At 38.1% G+C, this 23,982-nt stretch overlaps 1 protein-coding gene across 6 annotated transcripts in view; it reads right to left on the bottom strand.

Moving 5' to 3' along the window:
- BZW2 (basic leucine zipper and W2 domains 2) overlaps positions 1–23,982 on the bottom strand; it is a 62,249-nt gene that overhangs the window by 10,965 nt on the left and 27,302 nt on the right. For all 6 annotated transcript variants that reach the window (XM_086397519.1, XM_086397520.1, XM_086397523.1 and 3 more), the window contains 7 exons: positions 23,723–23,899; positions 17,223–17,326; positions 15,737–15,802; positions 12,028–12,163; positions 7,981–8,090; positions 3,257–3,427; positions 1,062–1,208 (listed from right to left, as the gene is read on the bottom strand). In XM_086397519.1, the coding sequence (XP_086253645.1) occupies positions 1,062–1,208; positions 3,257–3,427; positions 7,981–8,090; positions 12,028–12,163; positions 15,737–15,802; positions 17,223–17,326; positions 23,723–23,899 (911 nt within the window). The remainder of the gene's footprint in view (positions 1–1,061; positions 1,209–3,256; positions 3,428–7,980; positions 8,091–12,027; positions 12,164–15,736; positions 15,803–17,222; positions 17,327–23,722; positions 23,900–23,982) is intronic.

The raw sequence follows: 23,982 nt of genomic DNA on the forward strand, positions 1-23,982 counted from the left end.
ATATTGTGAAAATGAGACAGAGATCCTAAGTTGTGAAGGTTCCCAGGCCTGCTGTGATTCCCCCACTCCTGGAGTATGGCTCTGCCGCTGGAAGAGCAGAGGTCTCTTCCCAGATGCCCTCACAAAACATCTTTATGGTTTTGTTCATATTGCTCTTCTGTCTTAAACGACCTTGGCTTCTCGTTCTTGATGTGTGTGTGTGTCTTTCGGTCCTATCTGACTCTTTGGGACCCCACTGATTGTAGCCCGCCAGGCTCCTCTGTCCACAGAATTCTCCAGGCAACAATACTGAAGTGGGTTGCCATTCCCTTCTCCAGAGGATATTCCCAAACCAGGGATCAAATCCAGATCTCCCACATTGCAGGCAGATTCTCTACCATCTGAGCCATCAGGGAAGCCCCTAGATGTTGATGTTTGCTATTATTTTCTCTAAGAGTTACTGAGCTCAACACAAACTCCTCCTTTGATCCTTGCCTGTATAGGATACTCACTGCTCTGTTCTCCTAAATATTGAAGAGTTATCTGATTTATATCCTACCGAATTTATACTATGTAGGTGCTCGCTTCCCAATTCAAGTGTAAACTCTGAAGGCAGGTTCTAAGTTTTCTACGTTTCTTAATAGTTTTACACGGAGAGGATGATAAAGGCAAACACATATATATCCCCGTACAAAAATATACAATTTATACAATCAGTTGATTTCTTCCACCACTCACTATTCAAATTCTAATGTCAACTTGTAGCTTACTTAAACAAAATATTCCTTAAAAATTTTTGTCAGGTAGAAGGAAAACTAACAGACTATATTCCTCTTTAACTAATACTGAATATATGACTATTCTGTGGATTTTCTGATGTTGTTTTTAATAAGAACTTACCCTCAGGTACTTCAAAAGCTCTTACATCTCAAACATTTTAGGTGGTGGCATATTTGAAAGGAAAAACATTAGGAAATGTACGTTTGGACTGAACCTGGGAGCATTATGATTAGAACCCGTCTGCCCCGCTGTTAGAGTTGCAGCTGGCCTGCAGCCTGGACAGCCTTGCAGGGACCCTGTACCTTCAGGTGTTTGAGGGCCTGCTCCGCCACGAGCTCCTCCTTCTTGTTCCATTCCACAGCGTTCATTATACAGGTCCACAGAAGTCCAATGACTGCTGTTTCTGGAAGATCATTCCTTTTCATTTCTTCTTTAACATAGAGAACCACCTACATTTCACGAAGAAAGGAGTTAAAAGAGGAACACGCAGGTGAGGAGATTCCCCTCTCTCTGTGCTTAGTCAGTAAAAGGTTTGGGGCAGACAGATACGCTGCTCAGTCCCTCCCTTCCTGGCATATGCTCTCAAGTTCCAAGGCAGAGGAGAACACAATGATTTGTTCTCAGAGCAGATTTATTTTTAGTCCCCAAATTAATAGGCTTAGCTCTGGCCAGGAGCTGCTGGGTAATAGAAAATAACAGCGAATCTTGGTTTCTCAGGGTTAGTCTTTTACAGGCAGGACCCCTGTTGAGTCCAGCAGGGCAAGGATTATTTAAGCCAGTCTGACTTTCTGGGGTTTGAAGAAAGCAACAGAGCTGTGAATGTCTACTTCCAATCCTCAACTTAAAACCTCTTGATGAAAAATATCTTGGGTTGGTATGAGGCACTAACTACAATTTATTCTTTAATTATCACTTTTGAATATCCTCATGCCTCATGTAAATAAACTGTAAAGTACAAAGACTTCTTTTAGATGGTATATATCAATGTTGCAACCCTCAGCAGGCTATTTTCCCTTCAGAAATACTTTTAAATATGCTAATGTATCCTAAAAACCTGATCATACAGAATAAATTCTGCCTAACAGTGTATTATATTAACAGTGTATTATATTAAACTTGTTTGAAAAAAAAAAATCTTTCTCCTTTTGAAATAAAATCCCAAGTAGAGCTGAGGATTTCAGTGCATGCATGTATGCTAAGTCGCTCAGTCGTGTCTGACTCTTTGTGAACCCATGGACTGTAGCCCACCAGGCTTCTCTGTCCATGGGGATTCTACAGGCAAGAATACTGCAGTGAGTTGCCATTTCCTTCTCCACGGGATCTTCCCGACCCAGGGATTGAACTTGCATCTCTTAAGTCTCCTGCCTTGGCAGATGGATTCTTTACCACTACCGCCACCTGGAGGGCTTAAGAAGTAATTAAAAACCATAACGCATCTTAATGTACCACTTTGTGAACAGTACAACTACTTTTCTCCCTTCCTTTTTAAAATGAAAGTATACTGTTTCTTTCCTGACAGCCTGGATTGCAGCGGGGAAACCAGCTTTCGAGAAAAGAAGGAACGGAGGAGTCCCAGTCCTCCAGCTGACAGGGAAAAGCTGCAAAGAAATGTGACATCTCTATCCCTGAAAGTATCACAGTGTTCGTTATAGTTTGCTTTTTTTCACCATGGAAAATCATGTTCAAGATTTTTGCTTGGATAAAGATTACTGAATATATTGCTGGCCTTAATGCTATGAGACTTAGGACCAACGCCTCCACCTGCTGGCCAGAAACCATCTTGAAATCTCAAATTTTAAACCATACATGGTACCTTGCAAGGCTCTAAGCAAGCAGCGTGGTGAGGGTTTGGGACCTGAGAGTAAGTGGCAAAAGGAAAGGACTCTTAATGCAACTTTTGAATTATTACATAAAAGTTTTTTTAAAGTTCAAATGGGAAGTTTTCTTCAGGTATGACTTAAAAAAAAAAAATACAGTCATAGCCACAAGAACTATAGCTATACAAAAATATAGTATTTACATTATGCAGATACCCAGTTATTGCAAGTGGAAGCCAGCAAGTCACTGGTCCAACTGGTCTTTATCCATGACGTGAATGCAAAACCACCCCTTTTTTGTCTTAAAATCGAAGTCTACATACATTAAGCTAATACTTAACCATATTATATAATCTGCAATAAAATGGGAAAAATCACCCTAAACTGAGGTATAATGCTAGTGGATAGCAGTGGACAGTGAATCTATTAGGCAGATGAAATATTTTGACAACCATAGTGACCTGGTAAATAAGTCATTTGTATGGAAATAATCATTATTTTCTGAACATCCTGGAGGATGTTTTTGATATTGAGCCCATTTATATGGTATGAAAAGGACCTCAAGTTCATAGCAATGAACAAAGGGCAGTCTCCTTTACGGGCGGTAAAGTGTGTACTGCACAGTCGAGGATATGCCCCTCGCCCGTGGTTTTGCAGTGAAGTGAGCCCATGGTCCTCACCTCCTTGATCGGGCATTCCTGAGAAAGACGCTCCTGGAGTTCCTTCTGCAGCTCCTTCCTGGTGCCCAGGGACTGCTGGACTCGGAGGAAGTCGGAAAGCTCCTTCAGACCTGCGTCAGTGAAGTATTTAGCGAAATGATCCACACTCTGTCTGTTAACTGGGAAGAGTTCCTGAGAGAGAAAAGACGAGAGACTGTCATACAATAAGCCATTCACATTCTGAAAGCATAAAGAACATTTTCTTAAAGTAGCACTTAGACTATCTCATGAAGAAAAGAATAAGGATTGATTTTTCAAAAGAATACATCTCAAGGTATATTTCTTGAGCGCTTGCTAAGACACCTTTCAAAATTAGGCAATTTGACAAAGAATAAAAAATGTTAATCAACTTACATAAACTAGTTTCACTCATTTGGAACCACTATTTACTTTTTCTTTTACTTTAATTGAAGTGTAGCATATGCAAAAACAGCCAAGTTTGCTAAACTAAGTACAAATGAGGTGATAACTGAGTAAGGCTGGGATTATTTTAAACCAATAAGAAAATGGAAATTATTAATCATACTGTTTACTTAACTATGAGTTAATAGACAAAAACCAGTTTTAGTAATGCTGAAATGATTTGAGATACTATTTAAAAAAAAAAACAATATTGACTATTATCATCTCATAGACCTCGATTCACATTCTGAGAAAATGCTGCTATTAGTCTAAAATAGCTCAGAGAAGGCAATGGCACCCCACTTCAGTACTCCTGCCTGGAAAATCCCATGGATGGAAGAGCCTAGTAGGCTGCAGTCCATGGGGTCGCTAAGAGTCGGACATGACTGAGAGACTTCACTACAGGGAATTTTTGCTGTATCTCTTAATGATGGTGGCTCTAAATTAAGTTCATGGTGAGATCTAATCTAAACCTGCCCTACCAGCTCTTTAATTCATTACATAATTCTTTTGGAAATTTTTAAAAAGCGCAGTACACCATGGCTGCTCTTACATTTTTACCTCATTTCCATTTCACCTTATACAGCTTGGCAGGGGCTTAGGAACACTTAGTCATGTTCTAATCCTGTGTGACTCCCAGCACTCAACTAAGAAAGCAAGGCAGTTTTCAAAGCTCTCACATTTTTCAGACTGTTGAAGAGTCTACAAAACAGATCCAGACTTTTATGATGGCTAGATTTGCATATATATATTGGCCAATGGCTGTATGGGCTTCAGTAAAAATCTCTGAAGAAAGATCTGTAATGAGTTTGCCACCAAGTATAGGGACGTGGCCAGATGGCTTCTGTCATGATTCAAATTTCAATATTCTGTGTACCATCATCCCATAACCTGCCTTGAGCTGAGTCATGAGTTTCAAAATGTCAGAACAGAGTTGGTGGGAGTGGCATTAAAACATACATCCATGTTAGGCAAACATTTCAAAACTGACTGAAGTTCTGTCATTGATATTTGTCAAGAGGTCTTCTGAATTTGCTGGGGGCAGGGGCCTAATTTAATTTTTACTTTCTTCTATGAATCCAGATATGAGGTATTTTGCTAATAATTGTACACAACAGAAAAATAAACTGAACCTCAACAAGGTTAAACAACTAATTAGGCTGCATGACTCCAAAGTCAGTAACTATTTGTGCCAGCATTCTGTATTCAATTTAGGAAGAATGTGACTGCAAAGTCTGATTGCAAGTTCTGTTCAGAGTAATACGTCATCAAAAGTGATTTTTTACTTTTATGAACTATAACCATAATCCTTATGAATGACATGTAATATACTAAATTCTCTCTTTTGCTGTTCCCAACATGCCGTGCCTCAAAGGCTTTGCCTGAAATACTCTTCCTGAATATATCTAGTTAGCTTCCTCATGCACGTCACCTTATGACAGGCCTTCCCACACCACAGACACACCTCACTGTTTCACTACTTGGTTTTCCTCTCAGAGCACTTTTCACTTTTTATTATACTACACATTTAAATTAATTATTCAGCTTATTGCCTGTTCCCCTGCAATAAACTATAAGCCCGAGAAAGACAAAGGTTGCTTGTTTGACTTTCTTCAATAGCTTCAGCTCAATATCTTGATCACTGCTCCCTTTTCCACTGATGGGAGAATGATGTCTCCCATCTCCTCTCTTCTGGGAGTTGCTATATATTTTTCTTGCTTCTGTATTACAGAAGTAGGTAATTGCTAAACTTTGAGAATATGCTATTTTTCCCCCAAATGTGCTAATGCAGAGGGAATTTTGTTAAACAGCTTAGTGAAACAAAAATTTCCTCCTAGATGGTGGAACTGACACTCTAGTTCCTCATTCATTTGTAAGTCAGCAAACAGCATGCAGGCATGGTCTAAGACATAGCCACCCTGTCCTCATCGAGTTTCTGGTAGAAACTGTTACCTAAGCTTTTCATGCTCAAAATACATTAGACAAAGAAACCTAGTAAGAACACTTAAATGATATGTGTTTTTCAAAAAGGAAATACATTAAACACTTTTTAAATGAAGTAACCTAATCAAGTTAACCAAGCTGTGATTACTGGTGTCTTTGCTGCTGCTGGTAAGTTGCTTCAGTTGTGTCCGACTCTGTGCGACCCCACTGACGGCAGCCCACCAGGCTCTTCCGTCCCTGGGATTCTCCAGGCAAGAACACTGGAGTGGGTTCCCATTTCCTTCTCCAGTGCATGAAAGTGAAAAGTTAAAGTGAAGTCACTCAGTCGTGTCTGACTCTTCACAACCACATGGACTGCAGCCTACCAGGCTCCTCCATCCATGGGATTTTCCAGGCAAGAGTACTGGAGTGGGGTGCCATCGCCTTCTCCGTCTTTAAGGAACCATACTTTCAGTTAGAAGAGCACAGCTTTTTCAAAAGTTTAATATGGGAAAGAAAGGTTCACTTTTACCCCCTAACCCACACTCACATACAGTGCCTTGTAAAACACCTGATAATAAGCATAAAATTGTAAGGATGAATGAATAAAAAATAAATTGGTATAAAAAAAATAAAATGGATAACCAACAAGGACCTATTTGTATCGCACACGGATCTCTGCTCAGTGTTATGTGGCAGTTTGAATGGGAGGGAAGTTTGGGGGAGAATGGATACATGTATGTGTATGGCTGAGTTCTTGCTGTTCACCCTAAACTATCACAACACTGTTAATCAGCTATATCTCAATACAAAATAAAAGTTAAAAAAAGAGAAATAACTGAGTCCTGCGTTAAGTAGTACTCGACTATATCTTTTTTCCTAATAATTCACCCAGTCTCCTTTAAACAAGTGTTCAGTGAAGCCCCTCCTTGTTGTACCTATCTTCACAGGTGGAGAAGTAGCCCATGAGTGGATTAAATCTTCCTGCCCCACTGGCAGGCTTCTCACTGACTTCTTCTGGCCAAAGAAGGCGAGCTTCTACAACACCAGAAGGGCTCACTTTGCTGTCCTGTATTCCTGTCCTCTGACATGAGGACAGAAGGGCTCTGGTTGGAGCTGTTCCTTCACCATGGGTCCCAGAAAGAAAGGGCATGTAGATCTCAGTGGGCCTTGCTGAGCTAAGATACAGCTACTCCACAGGCTCAGGGACGAGAACACACACTTTCATATGAACTTCCACTGACATCCACAACCTATTCACTTGTCTTCAGTGACTTCCAGACACCCTACATTGCTATGAGTGGGTTCCACAAAGGCAGGAAACTTTTCTATCCTGTCTCTACTGACTCTACAACTTCTAGGCTGGAGCCTGGCACAAAGCAGACACTTAATAAATACACACTAAAATGAAAAGTATTGTCAGTGGCAAAAATCAACAAGAATCTAGAGTTAAATTTCTCTTCTTTATCAAATTCTAAAGACTTTCAAGGGAGCTATTTTAAGGTAAATTGCAAAAGATAAAGGAATTTTAAGTCCTTGAAAATACAAGAGTTTACAATGAGCCAGATTTAGACTTATCCCATGGATCAATACCCTTGCACAGTAGGACACGCTGGAAGAGAAAACAGATAAGAAACTAGGTAAAGAGAACATGGCAAGCATGTCTTTCAACTTTAGACTTTGTCCTAAAATTGTAAAGGCAATTTCACTTGGAGCAATCTCTGTCACAGCTGTGGCTTCTAGCAGAAAGAAATTATAGGGGGCAGATAGAAATTATTAGAGCAAATATTTTTCTTGATTTTCTTTGAAAAATACAAAGATACAGAAGTAAAAATATAATCAAGCAATCATGATAATGAAAGTTTCAAACTAACTACAATTAACTTGTTCACTTTCATAGGTATCTAAGCATTTCTCAGGAATCTTGGTATAAACAAGAAATCTTGTTTAAACTTTTATTTTGTTAAGAAACTAACTGTATTTGAGATCAGTGTTATTCAATTATGACTCAAGATATCCATAAATGTCTAATTAGGTGAGATCAATGTGACCTCAAATTTCATATTAAAACTTCAAATTTCTACAGTTATTAGCTGCATCAGAGGTAATTTTTTCACTGTCAACAAACTTCCAAATTTGAAAGTCTCCATATTCCCTGTGACTCTTTAATTTTATCATTCCATTTATTTATGCAACAAAGATTAAACTGGAATTAGTTTCTATCTTACAATAATACAGAAATAAAAGGAACCATGTTCCAATTTGACATAGACTCGGGCACTTGTGTATTACATTGCACACACTGACAGAGCCATGGCAGAAGCATGAAACATATAACCCTTTGCCCAAACAACACTTACAAGCAGCCTTTTGTCTAAGTTGGCTTTTCTCAAAGAGGAGGTAACAGAGTTGGCATCTTTTTCTGCCATCCATGCTTTAAAAAGTTTGACAGCAAATGAGGCCGCAATGCCTGTTAAAAATAAGAGAGAGAGAGAGTAAACCTTTTATAAGAAAAACTGCTTGTGATAATGCATAAGGCAACATTTCCCATTAGGTGCCCTGAAATGACTAAATAACTTAGAGACTTGATTTGTTACAAAGGAAAAATGGAAAGTTCTCTAGGCTATTCATTACTCAAAAGAATATTTTCATGAGAAGGAAAAAAAGAAGTTACAGTACTTTTCTAACTTGGACTCCCGAATTCCAACCTGTTTTAACTGTAAGTTTATTTTTACCACGGCCAAAACCATATTCAAAGCCAAGGATGTTATAGTGTTTTGCCTCTATTTCACTCTGTGGTTCACCAATATTCCATGTTTATAACAGTTATCCTGAGGTGCAACAAATAAATCATGAGTCGTACGACTGAAATGTCAACATGTCAACTAATCTGCTGATAAATGATGCCAGCGCAAGAACATCAATAGTGACAGGTATAAATAAATAAAGTTATATTTATTTACATGCATCATTTACTTTACAGTTTTACTTTTTGTAAAAAGCATTTTAAAATATTCATGAGTTAAGCTATAAAAATGTCAGTTCTGTTTTCAGCTGAAATCTTTTCTGGATGTTTTTAAAGAGATTTTAAACATTGCTATGTTAATCAGGAATCCACTCAATTACATACTCATTTATAACAGGATTTATTTCTAAATATAAGTAATCAGATAACTAATAGACAGCTTTTCTGTGAACACTCTAAATGTCTAAATTAATGTTGCATTTATTTAATGAAAATTTAAGGAGTAGTTGATACATTAAAGTGATTTTTCTGAACTGAAGACTTCACTATTGTTGGTGGTCTAAAAGCAGTCTCTAGTCCCCTTTCCTAAGAGAATTCCCATCTTCCTGAGGCCAGGTGACTTCTAATTAGTCTAAGCCCTGGCACCACCCTCCTTCTGCAATGATTAATAGTGAGGGAAAAATTTGAGCCCTGAATGATATTGCTGTTCACTCTGAAGTCTGTTCAACTTTTACATATATTGTTACATAAGAAATAAATGCCTTTAAATGGGGGAGGGAATAAATTAGGAATTATGGGATTAACACATGCTGCTGCTGCTGCTGCTAAGTTGCTTCAGTCGTGTCCGACTCTGTGCGACCCCACAGATGGCAGCCCACCAGGCTCCCCCGTCCCTGGGATTCTCCAGGCAAGAATACTGGGGTGGGTTGCCATTTCCTTCTCCAAAGCGTCAAAGTGAAGTTGCTCAGTCATGTCCGACTCTTAGCGACCCCATGGACTGCAGCCTTCCAGGCTCCTCCATCCATGGGATTTTACAAGCAAGAGTACTGGAGTGGGGTGCCATTGCCTTCTCTGGGGATTAACACATACCTACTACTATTATATAAAATAGATAACCAACAAGGACCTACTGTATAGCACAGGGAACTATACTCAGTATTTTGTAATAACCTATAAGGGAAAAGAATCTGAAAAAGAATATACATCTGAATCACTTTGCTATATACCTGAAACTAACACAACATTGTAAATCAAATTTGCTTCAATTAAAAAAATGTAAAAAATAAAATTTAAGAAAAAAAGAAGAAATGCCCTGACACAGAAATTTATGTCCTGTCTTCCAGTTACTTACAGGTAAACAAGTCCAACTAATACAGACACCAGCTTTACCCAATGTTTTTCTTTTGAATAGCAGAGAAACTAAGCCCCTCCAGCCTCAAACTAACACAATAAACATGAGCTAGAGAATTTTATGTTGTCAACTTGTTGACCTGGATTTTTAATATTATCATTACTTCATAGTCAATATAAAATTTAATATAAACTTACGTAATTAAAATTTTTTTTTTTGCTTATATCATTTTTTAATGAAATTAAAACAGACATTTGTAGGGATCACAAATGTAGAAAATTCTTATGATGACACAGTTGTGATTTACTAAATTAACATATTTCATCCACAGCCATATTTATGAGACAAGAGTATTCAATAAATTACTATTGTTATTATCACTTCCATGAAGAATATAATTTACAGGATTTCTAAGAATAATATATTTTCACAACTCTTTTAACAGCTAATATCAGCTTAATTAGCAAGTAATTAAATTTTAAACTCAGGTGTCATAATCTTTCAATCTTTGAATATAGAATTCTCATGAATCTAGAGTAGTAAAAGGAAACACTGATGTCTCAATTCCTTTTTGATAAGAATCTGAATGCTGTCTTTAATGTAATTAAAATTTTTAAAAAGGATCTTGTAATCCTCATCGTAAGTAAGAGAAATAAAGTATGCCTGAAACTAGGAGTCTAAAAAAAAAAATCAGGCTCAAACCTATCACTGTGCATTAAACGTGGCTCCTGGTGGAAGGATTGGAGAAACTTTGTACTTGAGATTCTGATGAGTGGATGATTCCCCTTGGCCATTTGTTGGGTGGGAAGTTGGGGAAAAGGTATAATTTCATAACCCTTTCCTATTTGGGAAGAAAAAGTTTAAGACTTTAGTTTCTAAAGATGGTGGAATATAAGGAAGAACCATATGACAGAGGCACTATGTCACTTCTATCGCAAAAGTATACTTTCCTACCCCTCCTAACATTTTACCATAAAAAATTTCAAGAAGAGCTTCTTACAGAAGAACTGAACAAACTGAAAAGTAAACACTCATGTACTCACCATCTTGATTCTGCAGCAGTTAATGTTTTGCTGTATTTGCTCTATCACATTTGTCCATTTATCTTTCTAATAATTTAATTTTAATACATTTCAAAAGAAATTACATACATCATTTAAGTTCTTAATACAACCAGAAAGAATTATTTTCTGTTATAAATGCTAGGGATAAGTCTGATGTTAATTAACACTTACTGTTTACATTTTATCTTTTTCTCCTAGTATAAAATGGCTAGTACCATAAATAAAACATGAAGGATCACGAATTCTCTTCAGGAAAACATTCTAAAGTGCTATAATATTTTAACAATATATTAATAACAATTAGAGAGTCTAAAACTATAGAGAATCTCTAAATAATATGATTTGACTCTTGATTTACTATTCTTTTCTCAGTTATAAGAAAAGTATAACTCATTTCACTGCAGGCATGAATGAGGCTGGGACTTCACATCTGTAGGAGTAAAACCCAATTCTAAGAAGAAACAGATGTTTTCACAAAAGCTCTTTTAATTTGTCTTTAAGAAAAAAAATAACTCTTTGTTTAACTGCAGTTAAAACTTGAATATCATTATCCTCCTACAAGAAAAAAAAAAAGCCCACTTCTGTATTATTCTATAACCATGTAATTGTATGTATGCCCATCAAACTCTTAATGCGTTAAAATTAAAGCAAAAGTCTTAGGCAGCCGTCTGGACTTCTAAAACAGACATAATGAATACTTTAAAAATGTGATCAGAACGAACCTCTGAGCACAAGATCTTGAAGGGGAACAGTTCAGAAGAATGGCCCAAACCAGTGAAGTAAGAGTTTGGGGGGCATTTAGGAATGTGAAGGCCCATTTTTGGCTGTTCTACTAAATGGAGGCAAGTGTTTTAGGCTGGCATTCTGTTTCTGAGGGCAAAAAAGGCTAAATGTCCCACAAAGAATAGAGAGTCCTGCACAATGAATCACTGTCCCAGCAAAATATGTCAGTAAGCGTCTATGTTGAGAGAAACAGTTTAGAACTGATCAATTTCAGGGTCTTTGACTGAGACTTATGCCAAAAATTCTAGTTTATTATTATTCTTTGATTGTCTTTGTATAGGTGTGCATATTTTTCTCCTAAATTCCTACAAGAAACACATACAATCCTTTTATTGTTTGAACATACACACACAGTCTCTTACATGGAGCACGGATGGGCAGCAGAGAACGCCAAGAAGAGGTACTGGTATTTCTCTTTGGCTTTCTTTTCCCAGCTGACTGGTAAGAAAATGAACATGCGTACCTTCTTTGACTAAGCTGTCAGTGAAGAGACTGGTGAGGATGGTGGCAGGCAGGGTGCCGCTGCCCAGCAGGATCCCCGACAGCATCGCCAACTTTGTCTGCTCTGTTTCGGAAAAGGCTTTAAGGAAGAGGAGAAGCTGCGGGTCAAACAAAAGAAACCATGTCTATAAAGCAAAGGACTAAAGTAGGAAAATAGCAAACAATGCACATCCACAGCTAGGTGGCTCCCAACTGACGGCTCATGGGCAGCACACTTACTCACTGGAGACACACACATATGTCCCATTATAAACTGGGCGCTATAGAAAGGGACTTTATCAGGCCTTGTTCCTTCCTCCCAAATTTCCTTACAATTTAGCTACAGATAACATTCATGGGAAGGAAAAGAGGCATTTGGAGAACAGTGTAAACAGGTCACATAAATAACTTCAATTTGTATACGACAAAGGGTAAACATTATCAAGTGTCTTCTGAATACACTGTTACCTTTCATTTCTTTGTATGCTCCCCTAGTGCTGCGCCCCCCACCACACCCCCACCCCACCCATTTTCTTTGCATTATAACAAAACAGAAGTCAATAAGCTTTGACATCTAGCATATACTTTTTTGAGCCCACAGCATACTTTTTTAAAACAAGACTGGGTAAAAAAGGGTTTTCAAGGTTCTTGATGCCTCTTTTTAAAATGGTGAGCTTCAAACTAGGTATTTCTTAGATCATAGAGTGTTACCACCAACCCCGGTGATGAGGTGATGGAGGATATAAGATAAAGAAAAGTTACGAGTGGAGAAAAGGCCACTGCTGTGGGTTGGAAAGAACAATTGTAATGAGAAAGTGATAATGCTGTCTGGGTCCTTCTGGGTTGCAGCGCTGCCAACATCATATCCCAGCAGTAGAGGAAGTGACAAAGCAGCAACCCCAGAAAACTTGGAAGGGAACGCAAAGCAAAGGGGCTAAACCCCACTTGCCAGTGTGAGTTCTAAGAGTATCCATGCCCTCCTTTTTCCTAACCCTCCTAGCCACCTAGTGTTTTGACCGTACTATATTTGTATTTCATGGCTACTTTTCTCTGTTTCAACAGACTTTAGGCATGTTACTGAGATTCCCCAGGGCCAAAAATCACGACTGGGGCTCTCCAGACTTATTCATTACCCCATACCGATGAAAAAAAAATCACTGGCATAAATACAGACTTATTAAGTGCTTTATGGCCAATGAAATTCTGTTAGCTCTGTGCAGTGAATAGGGCTATATTAATGTACCATCCCCAACAGTTACAGAATTATTATATTACAGAGAGGTTATGTGACTCTCCAAATATTTATATGATGAGTAAGTGGCAGAACTGGAATCAAACTAGCCCATTTCACTCCCCATTTATGCCTTTTAAAGTCTCAATGATTTAAAGACTTTCTAAGCTCACTTTCTAAGCTCACAAGAAAAGAGGGAGTGAAAGAAATTGGGGTTAAAGCTCCAGGGCGCAGCAGGAATGAGGTAAGAAAAAAACTGAAAATAAAAACTAGATACTTTACATCAATCTGGCTTTTTCCTCATTGTCAAAATAAGAAAGATACAAGTAAATAATGAAAAACTGCCAAGATAAAAATATTAACACTATTTAAGAACATTAACATATTCATCAAAAACTCAATTATATTAGCAAAATGATGCAAAAGTTAGCTTTTCTTAAAATATCCATATTGTTCAATTATACAAATAAGTATTAAAATCAGACACTACATGTAAAAAATGGATACTCTGAAAAACAAATAATTCTTGAAAGCATATTCATCAAATGAATCGAGTAGAAAGTTTTCAAGGTTCAAATGAACTAGGAGAAGAAAACCATGAGTGATATTATTGGGCATAGTGGTAAGATGTTTATTTGAATGCTTTAGTATCATTTTTTGGTCCTATCTATCCCTCTATTTTAATGACACACTTCTTATTTTCTAAGCATCTAGCCAAATAATGGACCACTTTAATCCATTCAAATGTTTTTCCATGGTAAAAAAATGTAATACACGCTAGTAGAATAAATCTAACATAGAATAATATAAAAATGTGAATAATCTCTTTAATCCTATTTCCTTAGAATAAACATTATTAACAGTTTGAGATGTGTCCTTTCAGATTCTTAAATGTACTTCTATATGCCTACATTTTATAAATAACTACATGTATACACATGCTTTTACTGAACTATACATTGATAACAGCTCAAACTCACTGAGTGGAGCAGAAAGTTTTCTGAACACTTTATGTATATACGCAGAGAAGGCAATGGCACCCTACTCCAGTACTCTTGCCTGGAAAATCCCATGTATGGAGGAGCCTGATAGGCTGCAGTCCATGGGGTCGCTAAGAGTCGGACACAACTGAGAGACTTCACTTTCACTTTTCACTTTCATGCATTGGAGAAGGAAATGGGAACCCATTTCAGTGTTCTTGCCTGGAGAATCCCAGGGACGGGGGAGCCTGGTGGGCTGCCGTCTATGTGGTCACACAGGGTCGGACACGACTGAAGCGACTTAGCAGTAGCAGCAGCAGTATGTATATATGACTATTTATGAAAGTCTTGATCCTGGCTTTCAACAAAGAAATCTGAGGCACAAAGAAATTAAGTAACTTGCTAAGGTTAAACTTCTGCCAAATGGTTGCTCTTTTACTTAACAATTTATCATAGATATTTCCTGTCATCAATTCATGTGGTTATGCCTCATTCTTTAACTGACTACATAGTATCCCACTATAGAGAGAAACCACGATTTAATGAACCTGTCTCCCACCATGAAAATTTATGTTATGTCTCAATACTGTGATGAACATCTGTATGCATATATAGTTGTATGTTTTCATGCTGAAGGATTTTTTTGTACAAAAGTAGAGCCACGGAGAATACAGATTTAAAAAAATGATTTTGCTGCTTAAATGTTTGCTATATATGGAACCATTTTGAACAAAGGGAAGCAAGAGTGGGTAAGCAACAAAGTAGATGTTGCAAAGTAACAAAGTTGATGGTTTCTTTATTCCCTTGGTTTATAATTTAGGCAGATATCTAAAATCAGAAGTGATGGCAAAGCAGCATACAAATCTGCAACTGCCATATATAAATAAAGAGGAGCTACAAACTAGAAAGGAACATACTGCAATTTCTGAAAAGAGGGCTTCTTTAATAAGGTGCTATTGCTTATTTGGCTATTTATTAGAGGTCAATTACTGTGCTAAGTACCTTACAGCTCATAGAAATTATCCCTACAACAACCATACATAAAGTCCATATTTTTATTGCAGCTATTTTATAGATGAGAAAAACCAATGAGATTTACACCCAGATACTAATTCCAAAGGCATGCTTCTATCTCCTTTGCTAAACAGCATCTTCTAAAATTAAAGAATTTTAGTGATTAATAGCTGCTGTGCTATGCTCTTTCATAAGCTTTAGCTAATTATATATTCTATAAAAATATTCCTTTGAACAAAGCATGCTGGCTTACATTAAACATGAAGGAAAAGTTCTAGGCTAATCGTGTATTTCTTTCTACAGCTATTAGCTAATGATCTGTCATACTCATTTCTTCACTCAACAAGCATTTATTAAAAGCTTAAAGAGGTCTGTGGTTCTCTGGACTACCACTATAAAAGCAAAAATTTCGTCCCTCTTCCTGTCATCATTGTAGCAAACAGAGTATATTACATCTGAATTCTTACCTTTTTCATTTCATCCTCAAATGCTTTTTCTAAATACTTATATCTCCTGATGAGTTTGTTGAAGACCTAAGCATAACAGAAACCAGTCAATATTATGTAAACAATTTTAAAAGGCAAACTCACCTCAACTACACGGGTCTACAGTAATAAAAACATGTAGTTAAACATTCTCCTACTGTGATATGAGAACCACAAACATTTCAAAAGAGTTATTATGACCTGGGGGATAAAACAGGATCAAAATGCACGTAGAAAAAAAAAAACAAATCCATTTGAGAATATAATAGGTGAGAAAACAAAAAATGACTTTGATGAAAATAAAAGGAATATAATTTTCAAACTGTGTGACACAGAGATGGAAAATATTAATAACTGAAACAAAGGGGATTACAGATACAATCACTGAGATACATGATGGGAGGAGATCAGAGTTTAGGGGAGATTATACTCCAGGTGAATACAAACATGATTTCAGCAGATGAGCAATAAAGACTACTGGCCCCCACCATCCAGCTAGAACTCTCAAGCAGGATTTCGCAGTGTGTCAGTGGAATCCTGGACTGTTTTTCAAAGAGGAATGATGCTTGTTATGGACCAACATCTGTGTTCCTCCTAAATTCATACACTGAGGCCCTACCCCCAAGTAACTCTAACCTCTGGGCTCTAATGCCTGATGATCTGAGGTAGAACTAATGTAACAGTAATAGAAATAAAGTGCACAATAAATGTGATGCACTTGAATCATCTCCTTTCCTAATAGGCTGCTTGTCCTTTTTTTCTTGACTTACAGTTCTTTATTTAATCTGTATATAAATCCTTTATAGGCTTTATGTATTACAAGTATCTCCTTGCCTCTTTCTTTTGAACAGCTACCTGATAGTTTATTAACAGGAATTACCAAGCTCTACTTAATCAGTAGCCTGTGAATCGACTTATGGATTTCCAGACCTATGGATTTTCATCCTTTGATGTTTTAGTTTTGAAGGATAGTGCTAAACGACTTCCCTGGTGGCTCAGACGGTAAAGCGTCTGCCCGCAATGCAGGAGACCCGGGTTTGATTCCTAGGTCGGGGAGATCCCCTGGAGAAGGAAATGGCAATCCACTCCAGCACTCTTGCCCGGAAAATCCCATGGATGGAGGAGCCTGATAGGCTACAGTCCATGGGGTCGCAAAGAGTTGGACACGACTGAGCGACTTGACTTGACTTCACTTCACTCTCCCTAAAGCTGGGACCAACTTATATTCCAACAGAAATTATGATTCCTCATGTCTCTTATGGATGAAAGGTAAAAACGCTCTATCTTCCTGAAGTTTAATGATCACTGTCTTATTACGAGTGCAGTTAAGTATCTCTCCATATGTTTAAGAGCTACTGAACATTTCTATTAAAAAAGTGACCTGAAGAATTTCTGAATCTTAACTGTTCTTAAATCTTATTTAAAGGTTTCCCTTTTAGCACAACAATCTCTCAGCGGCAGGCCCTACCTGAGCATAGCTTCGGATGGTTTCATGATCTTCATTTGCTGAAAACACACAGTGATTGGTCATCTTGGTCTTATCACCGTCATCTATGCGTGTCCCTCCAGGGGCTAGTAAGAGAACGGTTAATGACCATTAGGGCAGCACTGAAATCAGAAGAGCATGTGTACAAGAGATCAATTCTTGCACATCTAGGAAAACAGTAAAAGTAGGTGTCACATAAACGTTCATAGAATGATGTACATGTGTAGATACAGAGTTTTTTAGAAGATTATCACCTTAGTAAAAATTGCGTTCAAGTGGTTGTGTTTATTATGAAGGGCTAATTAAATCTTATGAATAAATTAATTGCATCCAAATAGACTCGTGAAGGAGTTAACTTTTCCAAAAACTAATTCACTTATAAAAGATGTTTGTACGGTTTGGTTTGTGTTTTTGCTGTGCTGTGTAGCATGCAGGATCTTAGCTTTCTAACCAGGGACTGAACCCATGCTCCCTGCACTGGAAGCAGAGTCCTGACCACTGCACCGCCCTTGTTTATACTTCTATGATAATGCAAAATGGCTATTCGAATGTGTATTCCTACCACAGGGTATGGGACTGTTGATCTACATACTTGACTTCACTGGACCCTGTAAGTCTGGTTCTTGCCAAAGTGTATCCTTAACCACGATAGCTAAACAATAACATTTACTCAGTGAATTTAATTCGATTATTCTCAATGTAGTTCCTGATGTTTCCCGCGTCAGAACATGGTTCACTTTCCAGGTTTGTTACTAATATTTTGCTGGACTCCAGTTCACCAGCACTAGTACTCTCCAGACCTGGCTTTTATAGTAGATCTTGATGGTTTCCACTTCAGTAGGTATCAAGAATGTTTCCTCCTCACTAACCCAGTTATCCACACAGTGTTGATCAGTATACACTCTGACCCCTTGTCATTTATATTTGATCACCAGCAGTTGCATTGGCTAGGAAAGAGTGTATTTTATTGTTGCTCATCTTTGCCCCCATACCCTATATAGTATCATGGAAGAAATGGACAAATAAATGGATTAGAACAAAAGAACGCCTTTTTTCTACCACTCAAGTTTCCTCATTCAGAGGGCTTCCCAGGTGGCACAATGGTAAAGAACCCACCTGCCAATGCAGGAGATGCAAGTTCAATCCCTGGGTTGAGAAGATCCCCTGGAAAAGGAAATTGCAACCCATTCCAGTATTCCTGCTTGGGAACTCCCATGGACACACAGAGGAGCCTGGCAAGCTACAGTCCATGAGGCTGCAAAAAGTCAGACACTCATACACACATGCTCAAAGGCTCCTCCTATAAGTTTCAATGGTGGCCATTACAAACATTGGTTGATTAGAAGACCAGAGTCAGAACACTAGGTAGTTTTGTTTTCTGATTTTACTTCATCAGAATTAGGGTGGAAATTTGAGCAAGTCAAATTAGGTTAATAACTACTATACACTCAAATATTTGTTGAGTAGATATTTGTACAGGCCATATTTTAGTGTTTTGATTTGAGTCATATTTCATACCTTTGGATGAGATGAGCCACAAATAGCCAATTGTTTCTTACAGTTTTATAAGTAAATTCGTTGTTAGAAAAGTCAGCTCCTTCAGGAGTCTGTTCTCATGCAATTAATTTATGCACAATTCAATTAGCCCTTTATAATGAATACAACCACCTAGAACAAATTTGTTTTGGGGGGAGGGGAACAAAATTTTATTAAGAGGATAATCTTCTAAAACCTCTGGACTAATGATTCCTATCTGATAGAGGTTATACAACTGAAAAGTCTGATTTGGAAACTACAGTCTTTAAAGAGGTAAAAATTAAAAACTGCATTCTCTTACAAAACAAAATATTTGTTACACATTAATAATATGTGTACACAATAATAATAACACACCTCGCTTTTTTTCCCCCAATAGTGGGACCAAGTATTAATTGCCATTTCTAAAAATTTTGTGAAATTTTCTGTTTTTCTCGAAATAGAAGAAAAGTAAGGTGTTTCTTGTATCTCCTCTTCAAAGTATACAATTGAAAAGCCAAGATAACTATTGTCTCAAGAATAGCAGTGGAAGCTAAATATTTTTGTGAATGTGAAGAAAACTCTTACATACTAAATTAGCAAACAAAATGTTTATATAAAAATAATGTGGCTAACTTTTTTCATTACATCATAGGTCTGGCCTCGGTAGATATCTGGGGTTATACTAACTGTGCTCATACACCGTACCAAACATTTTGTCCTACGCTGTTTTGGACATATGAATGTGGCGTGAAAACATGAATTCTTTTTTTCAAACATATGTGGTTTATTAGGAAAAAAGCCTAACAGTGGAAAGACTGACAAAGAGCGCTCAATGTGTGTGTCTGTAAAATGAAGGTGGTGGTAAAGGAATCTCCCCTTGAACTCTAAGTTCTATGAGTAAGAGAGAGGCAAGATGCTGCAGACCTTGTGATCCTAGTATGGGCTGTACCTATAAATTTGCTGATCATCATTATGGAGATGGTAAATGAAGTCTTGAGACAATCAATGCAAAGCATATAACTTTGAACATATGTGAGGTGGCAAATATGGAAACCTTGAGCCATATGAGAAGTGGCACTGAGAGAGGGAGTAGGGAGTCTAAATGGTCTATGAAAGGAAAGAAAGGGAAACACTTCAAGGATGATCAAAGGGTCAACAGTGCTGCCAGGAAGGTACTACGAGCTGAAAAGGGTGCCCCAGATTGACGGGTGAAGTCATTTGTGACTTTGACAAGAACCAAAACTGACCAAAGATTTTCCTTGCACACAATTTACCAGTGTATCAGTAAAAGTTTATAATAGTTAAGGAAATTGAAAAAGCCAATAATCACAACAGGAAAGGTTCAATCTCACTCTTAATATGGTTTTCATTCTTTTCAGAATCGTTTGAGGTAACACTTATTATAGTAAGAAAGACAACAACATACTGCAGAGTAAATACAAAACAGCAGAGAGAGTTATTGTGTTTGCATAATATCATCCCATCCTCAAAAGTTTATGCACTTAGGTAAAGAAGATCTGTAGAAAAGAATTAACCAAATATTAACAATAGTTATCTCTGGGTATTGGCATTTGAGCACACTTCAGCTCAGTTCAGTTGCTTAGTCATGTCCAACTCTTTGTGACCCCATGAACCACAGCACGCCAGGCCTCCCTGTCCATTGCCTACTCTCGGAGTTTACCCAAACTCATGTCCATTGAGTTGGTGATGCCATCCAACCATCTCATCCTCTATTGTCCTCTTCTCCTCCTGCCCTCAATCTTTCCCAGCATCAGGGTCTTTTCAAAGGAGTCAATTCTTCGCATCAGGTGGCCAAATTACTGGAGTTTCAGCTTCAACATCAGTCCTTCCAATGAACACCCTGGACTGATCTCCTTTAGGATGGACTGGTTGGATCTCCTTGCAGTCCAAGGGACTCTCAAGAGTCTTCTCCAACACCACAGTTCAAAAGCATCAATTCTTCTGTGCTCAGCTTTCTTTACAGTCCAACTCTCATATCCATACATGACTACTGGAAAAACCATAGCCTTGACTAGATGGACCTTTGTTGACAAAGTAATGTCTCTGCTTTTTAATATACTATCTAGGTTGGTCATAACTTTCCTCCCAAGGAGTAAGCGTCTTTTAATTTCATGGCTAAAATCACCATCTGCAGTGATTATACTTGTTTTAAAACATCTACTTTCTGCTTCATTGACTACGCTAAAACCTTTGACAGTGTAGATCACAAAAAACTGTGGAAAATTCTTAGAAAGAGATGGGAATATCAGACCACCTTACCTGTCTCCTGAGAAACCTGTATATAGTCCAAGAAGCAACAGTTAGAACTGGACATGGAACTGCAGACTATTTCCAAATTGGGAAAGGAGTACATCAAGGCTGTACATTGTCACACTGCTTATTTAACTTACATGCAGAGTACATCATGCAAAATGCTGGACTGGATGAAGCATAAGCTGGAATCAAGATTACTGGGAAAAACATGAACAACCTCAGATATACATATGATACCACTCTAATGGCAGAAAGTGAAGAGGAACTAAAGAGTGTCTTGATGAGAGTGAAAGAGGAAAGTGAAAAAGCTGGCTTGAAACTCAACATTCAAAAAACTAAGACCATGACATCAGGTCCCATCACTTCATCATTTCATGGTAAACAGATGGGAAAAACTAGCAGATTTTATTTTCTTGGGCTCCAAAATCATTGCTAATGGTGACTGTAGCCATGAAATGAAAAGACACTTGCTCCTTGGAAGGAAAGCTATGACAAACCTTTGTCGGCAAAGTGATGCCTCTGCTTTTTGATGACAAACCTAGACAGTGTATTAAGAAGCAGAGGTGTCACTTTGCCGACAAAGGTCCATCTAGTCAAAGCCATGGTTTTTCCAGTAGTCATGTATGGATGTGAGAACTGGAACACAAAGGAGGCTGAGCACTGAAGAACTGATGCTTTTGAACTGTGGGGCTACAGCAGGCTCTTGAGAATCCCTTGGACTGCAAGGAGATCAAACCAGTCAATCCTAAAGGAAATTAATCCTGAATATTCACTGGAAGGACTGATTCTGAAGCTGAAGCTTCAAAACTTTGGCCACCTGATGCGAAGAACTGACTCATTTGAAAAGACCCTGATGTTGGCAAAGGTTGAAGGCAGAAGGAGAAGGGTACAACAGAGGATAAGATGGTTGGATGGCATCACCAAATCAATGGACATGAGTTTCAGCAAACTCTGGGAGATAATAAAGGACAGGAAGCCTGGTGTAGTGTAGTCCATGGGGTCACAAAAAGTAGGACATGACTTAGTGACTGAACAACAACAGCAATTTCTGAGTATTGGGATTTGAGCACACTACAAAGTGCTTTTATACATGGACTTGAATTACCTATAACGATAATGAGATTTTCATAAAAAGTAGCAATAAAAATAAACTTGGCACATAGTGAAAGCCAGCAGTTCAAATCAAAAAGGAGTCTGGAAGTCAATGGGGCCATGGACCAGCACAGATAGATATAAGAGCTCAGAGTGAAGAATTAAAGGGTAGCTTTACCTAGATAGGCTTCCCTGGTGGGTCAGATGGTAAAGAATTCACCTGCAAGGCAGAAGACCTGGGTTCAGTCCCTGGGTGGGAAGATCCCCTGAAGGAGGGCATGGCAACCCACTCTAGGATTCTCGCCTGGAGAATCCCCATGGACAGAGGAGGCTGGCAGGCTACAGCCCATGGGGTCGCAAAGAGTCGCACACAACTGAGTGACTAAGCACAGCACAGCACTATCTAGAAAGGTTGTATATACCCTGTCTTACAGTAGGTTGGCCTAAGCAACATTTCTCAATGAAAGGCACTTACACTATGCTGTGCAGGGCAATTTTTGATTGTACAGAATGTTCCTTGCACAGCAGAGTAGGTGGCATACCCGGCCTCCACTCCCACGTCTTTGTGACAACCAAAACACTTGCATATGTTTGCATTTGTCCTTCAGGTGGTTGAAAACCACTGACCTGGGGATCTGACCACTTGCAGTGATTTACGATTACCATAGGAAGTAGTTACCAAAACCAAGTTCTAAGAACAACTATGAGAGGAAAAATGAGTGGTCGTGATACCTAATAAACATTTAGATCAACACACCAGGACACTTAAATAGTATTCTGAAACCTTTTCCCCTGATGCCCCTGCTCTGTAAGACACAGTTTTTATTTTGCTTTTTACCTATTTTTAATAATTTCCAAACTTCTATCTTTAATCCTTTTAGTTACACACTCACAATTGTGAGGATTTTTTAAAAACTAAATACAAACTATATTTCTTAGGCATTTTATTATTGATTGATGAAATGATATTTAATGAAACACTGGAACTTCTTTTTAAACTTGTTGACAAAGTTAAATCTCACTGCTCATTGTACCAAAAAAAAGGGTGGATGGGACTAAAAAGAAAGGTGCGATGGCAATTGGGATTTAACTTGCAGGCAGATTCTTTATTGTCTGAGCCACTAGGTAAGCCCCTTAAATCTACTGCGATGATCTAGATAAGTGGTCTCCAACCTCTCTGACACCAGGAACTGGGTTCACGAAAGACAACTTTCCCACAGACTAGGGGTTGAGGACCCCTGATCTAGACGATCCCCAACTATAATGCAGAAATTACCCCTCCTAAATCCACTCCAGAAACATTCAAAGATTAGGGACACATAGGAAAGTTGGCTTTTAGCTACAGCAAAGTGGCCAACCATGTTGTCTGTCAACAAAAGTTCTCAGTGCTATGCCTCTCTTAACCAACAAACATTTCACAGCCACATCAACACCATTCCAAATCATAATCTAGGTAAAAGTTTTACAGACTCCCATTTGTATTTTTTTTAAATCAACTATCATGCATGTAAAGCTTATAAAGATTCTGTCTCATAAGAAAATATTTCAATAGAATTGAAAGTACATAATACTATAAGATGCTCTAGTATATGGCTTACCAAGCATACTGCCAGCCACCAGGATATCGAAGAGTGTGTCTGCATAGCGACGATAATCTAATCTTGAGCCTGTAGAGTCCAGAAACTTGGCTACAGCTTCAAGGTCATCACCAGCTTCATTAAGCCCCTGGACAAGTGTATCCCTGAAGACTGTGGGTTCGAATTTCTCTTTTTCATCTAAAATAATAGATAATACAATGGTTCTTTTACTTATACATCATATTGCCAAATGCAACCATACATTTCCTTTGCTCACTGGT

The sequence above is a fragment of the Bos grunniens genome, chromosome 4, assembly GCF_055505025.1.
Source record: "Bos grunniens cultivar Pamir isolate PY7600 chromosome 4, Bosgru_T2T1.0, whole genome shotgun sequence".
NCBI classification, from domain to species: Eukaryota; Metazoa; Chordata; class Mammalia; order Artiodactyla; family Bovidae; genus Bos; species Bos grunniens.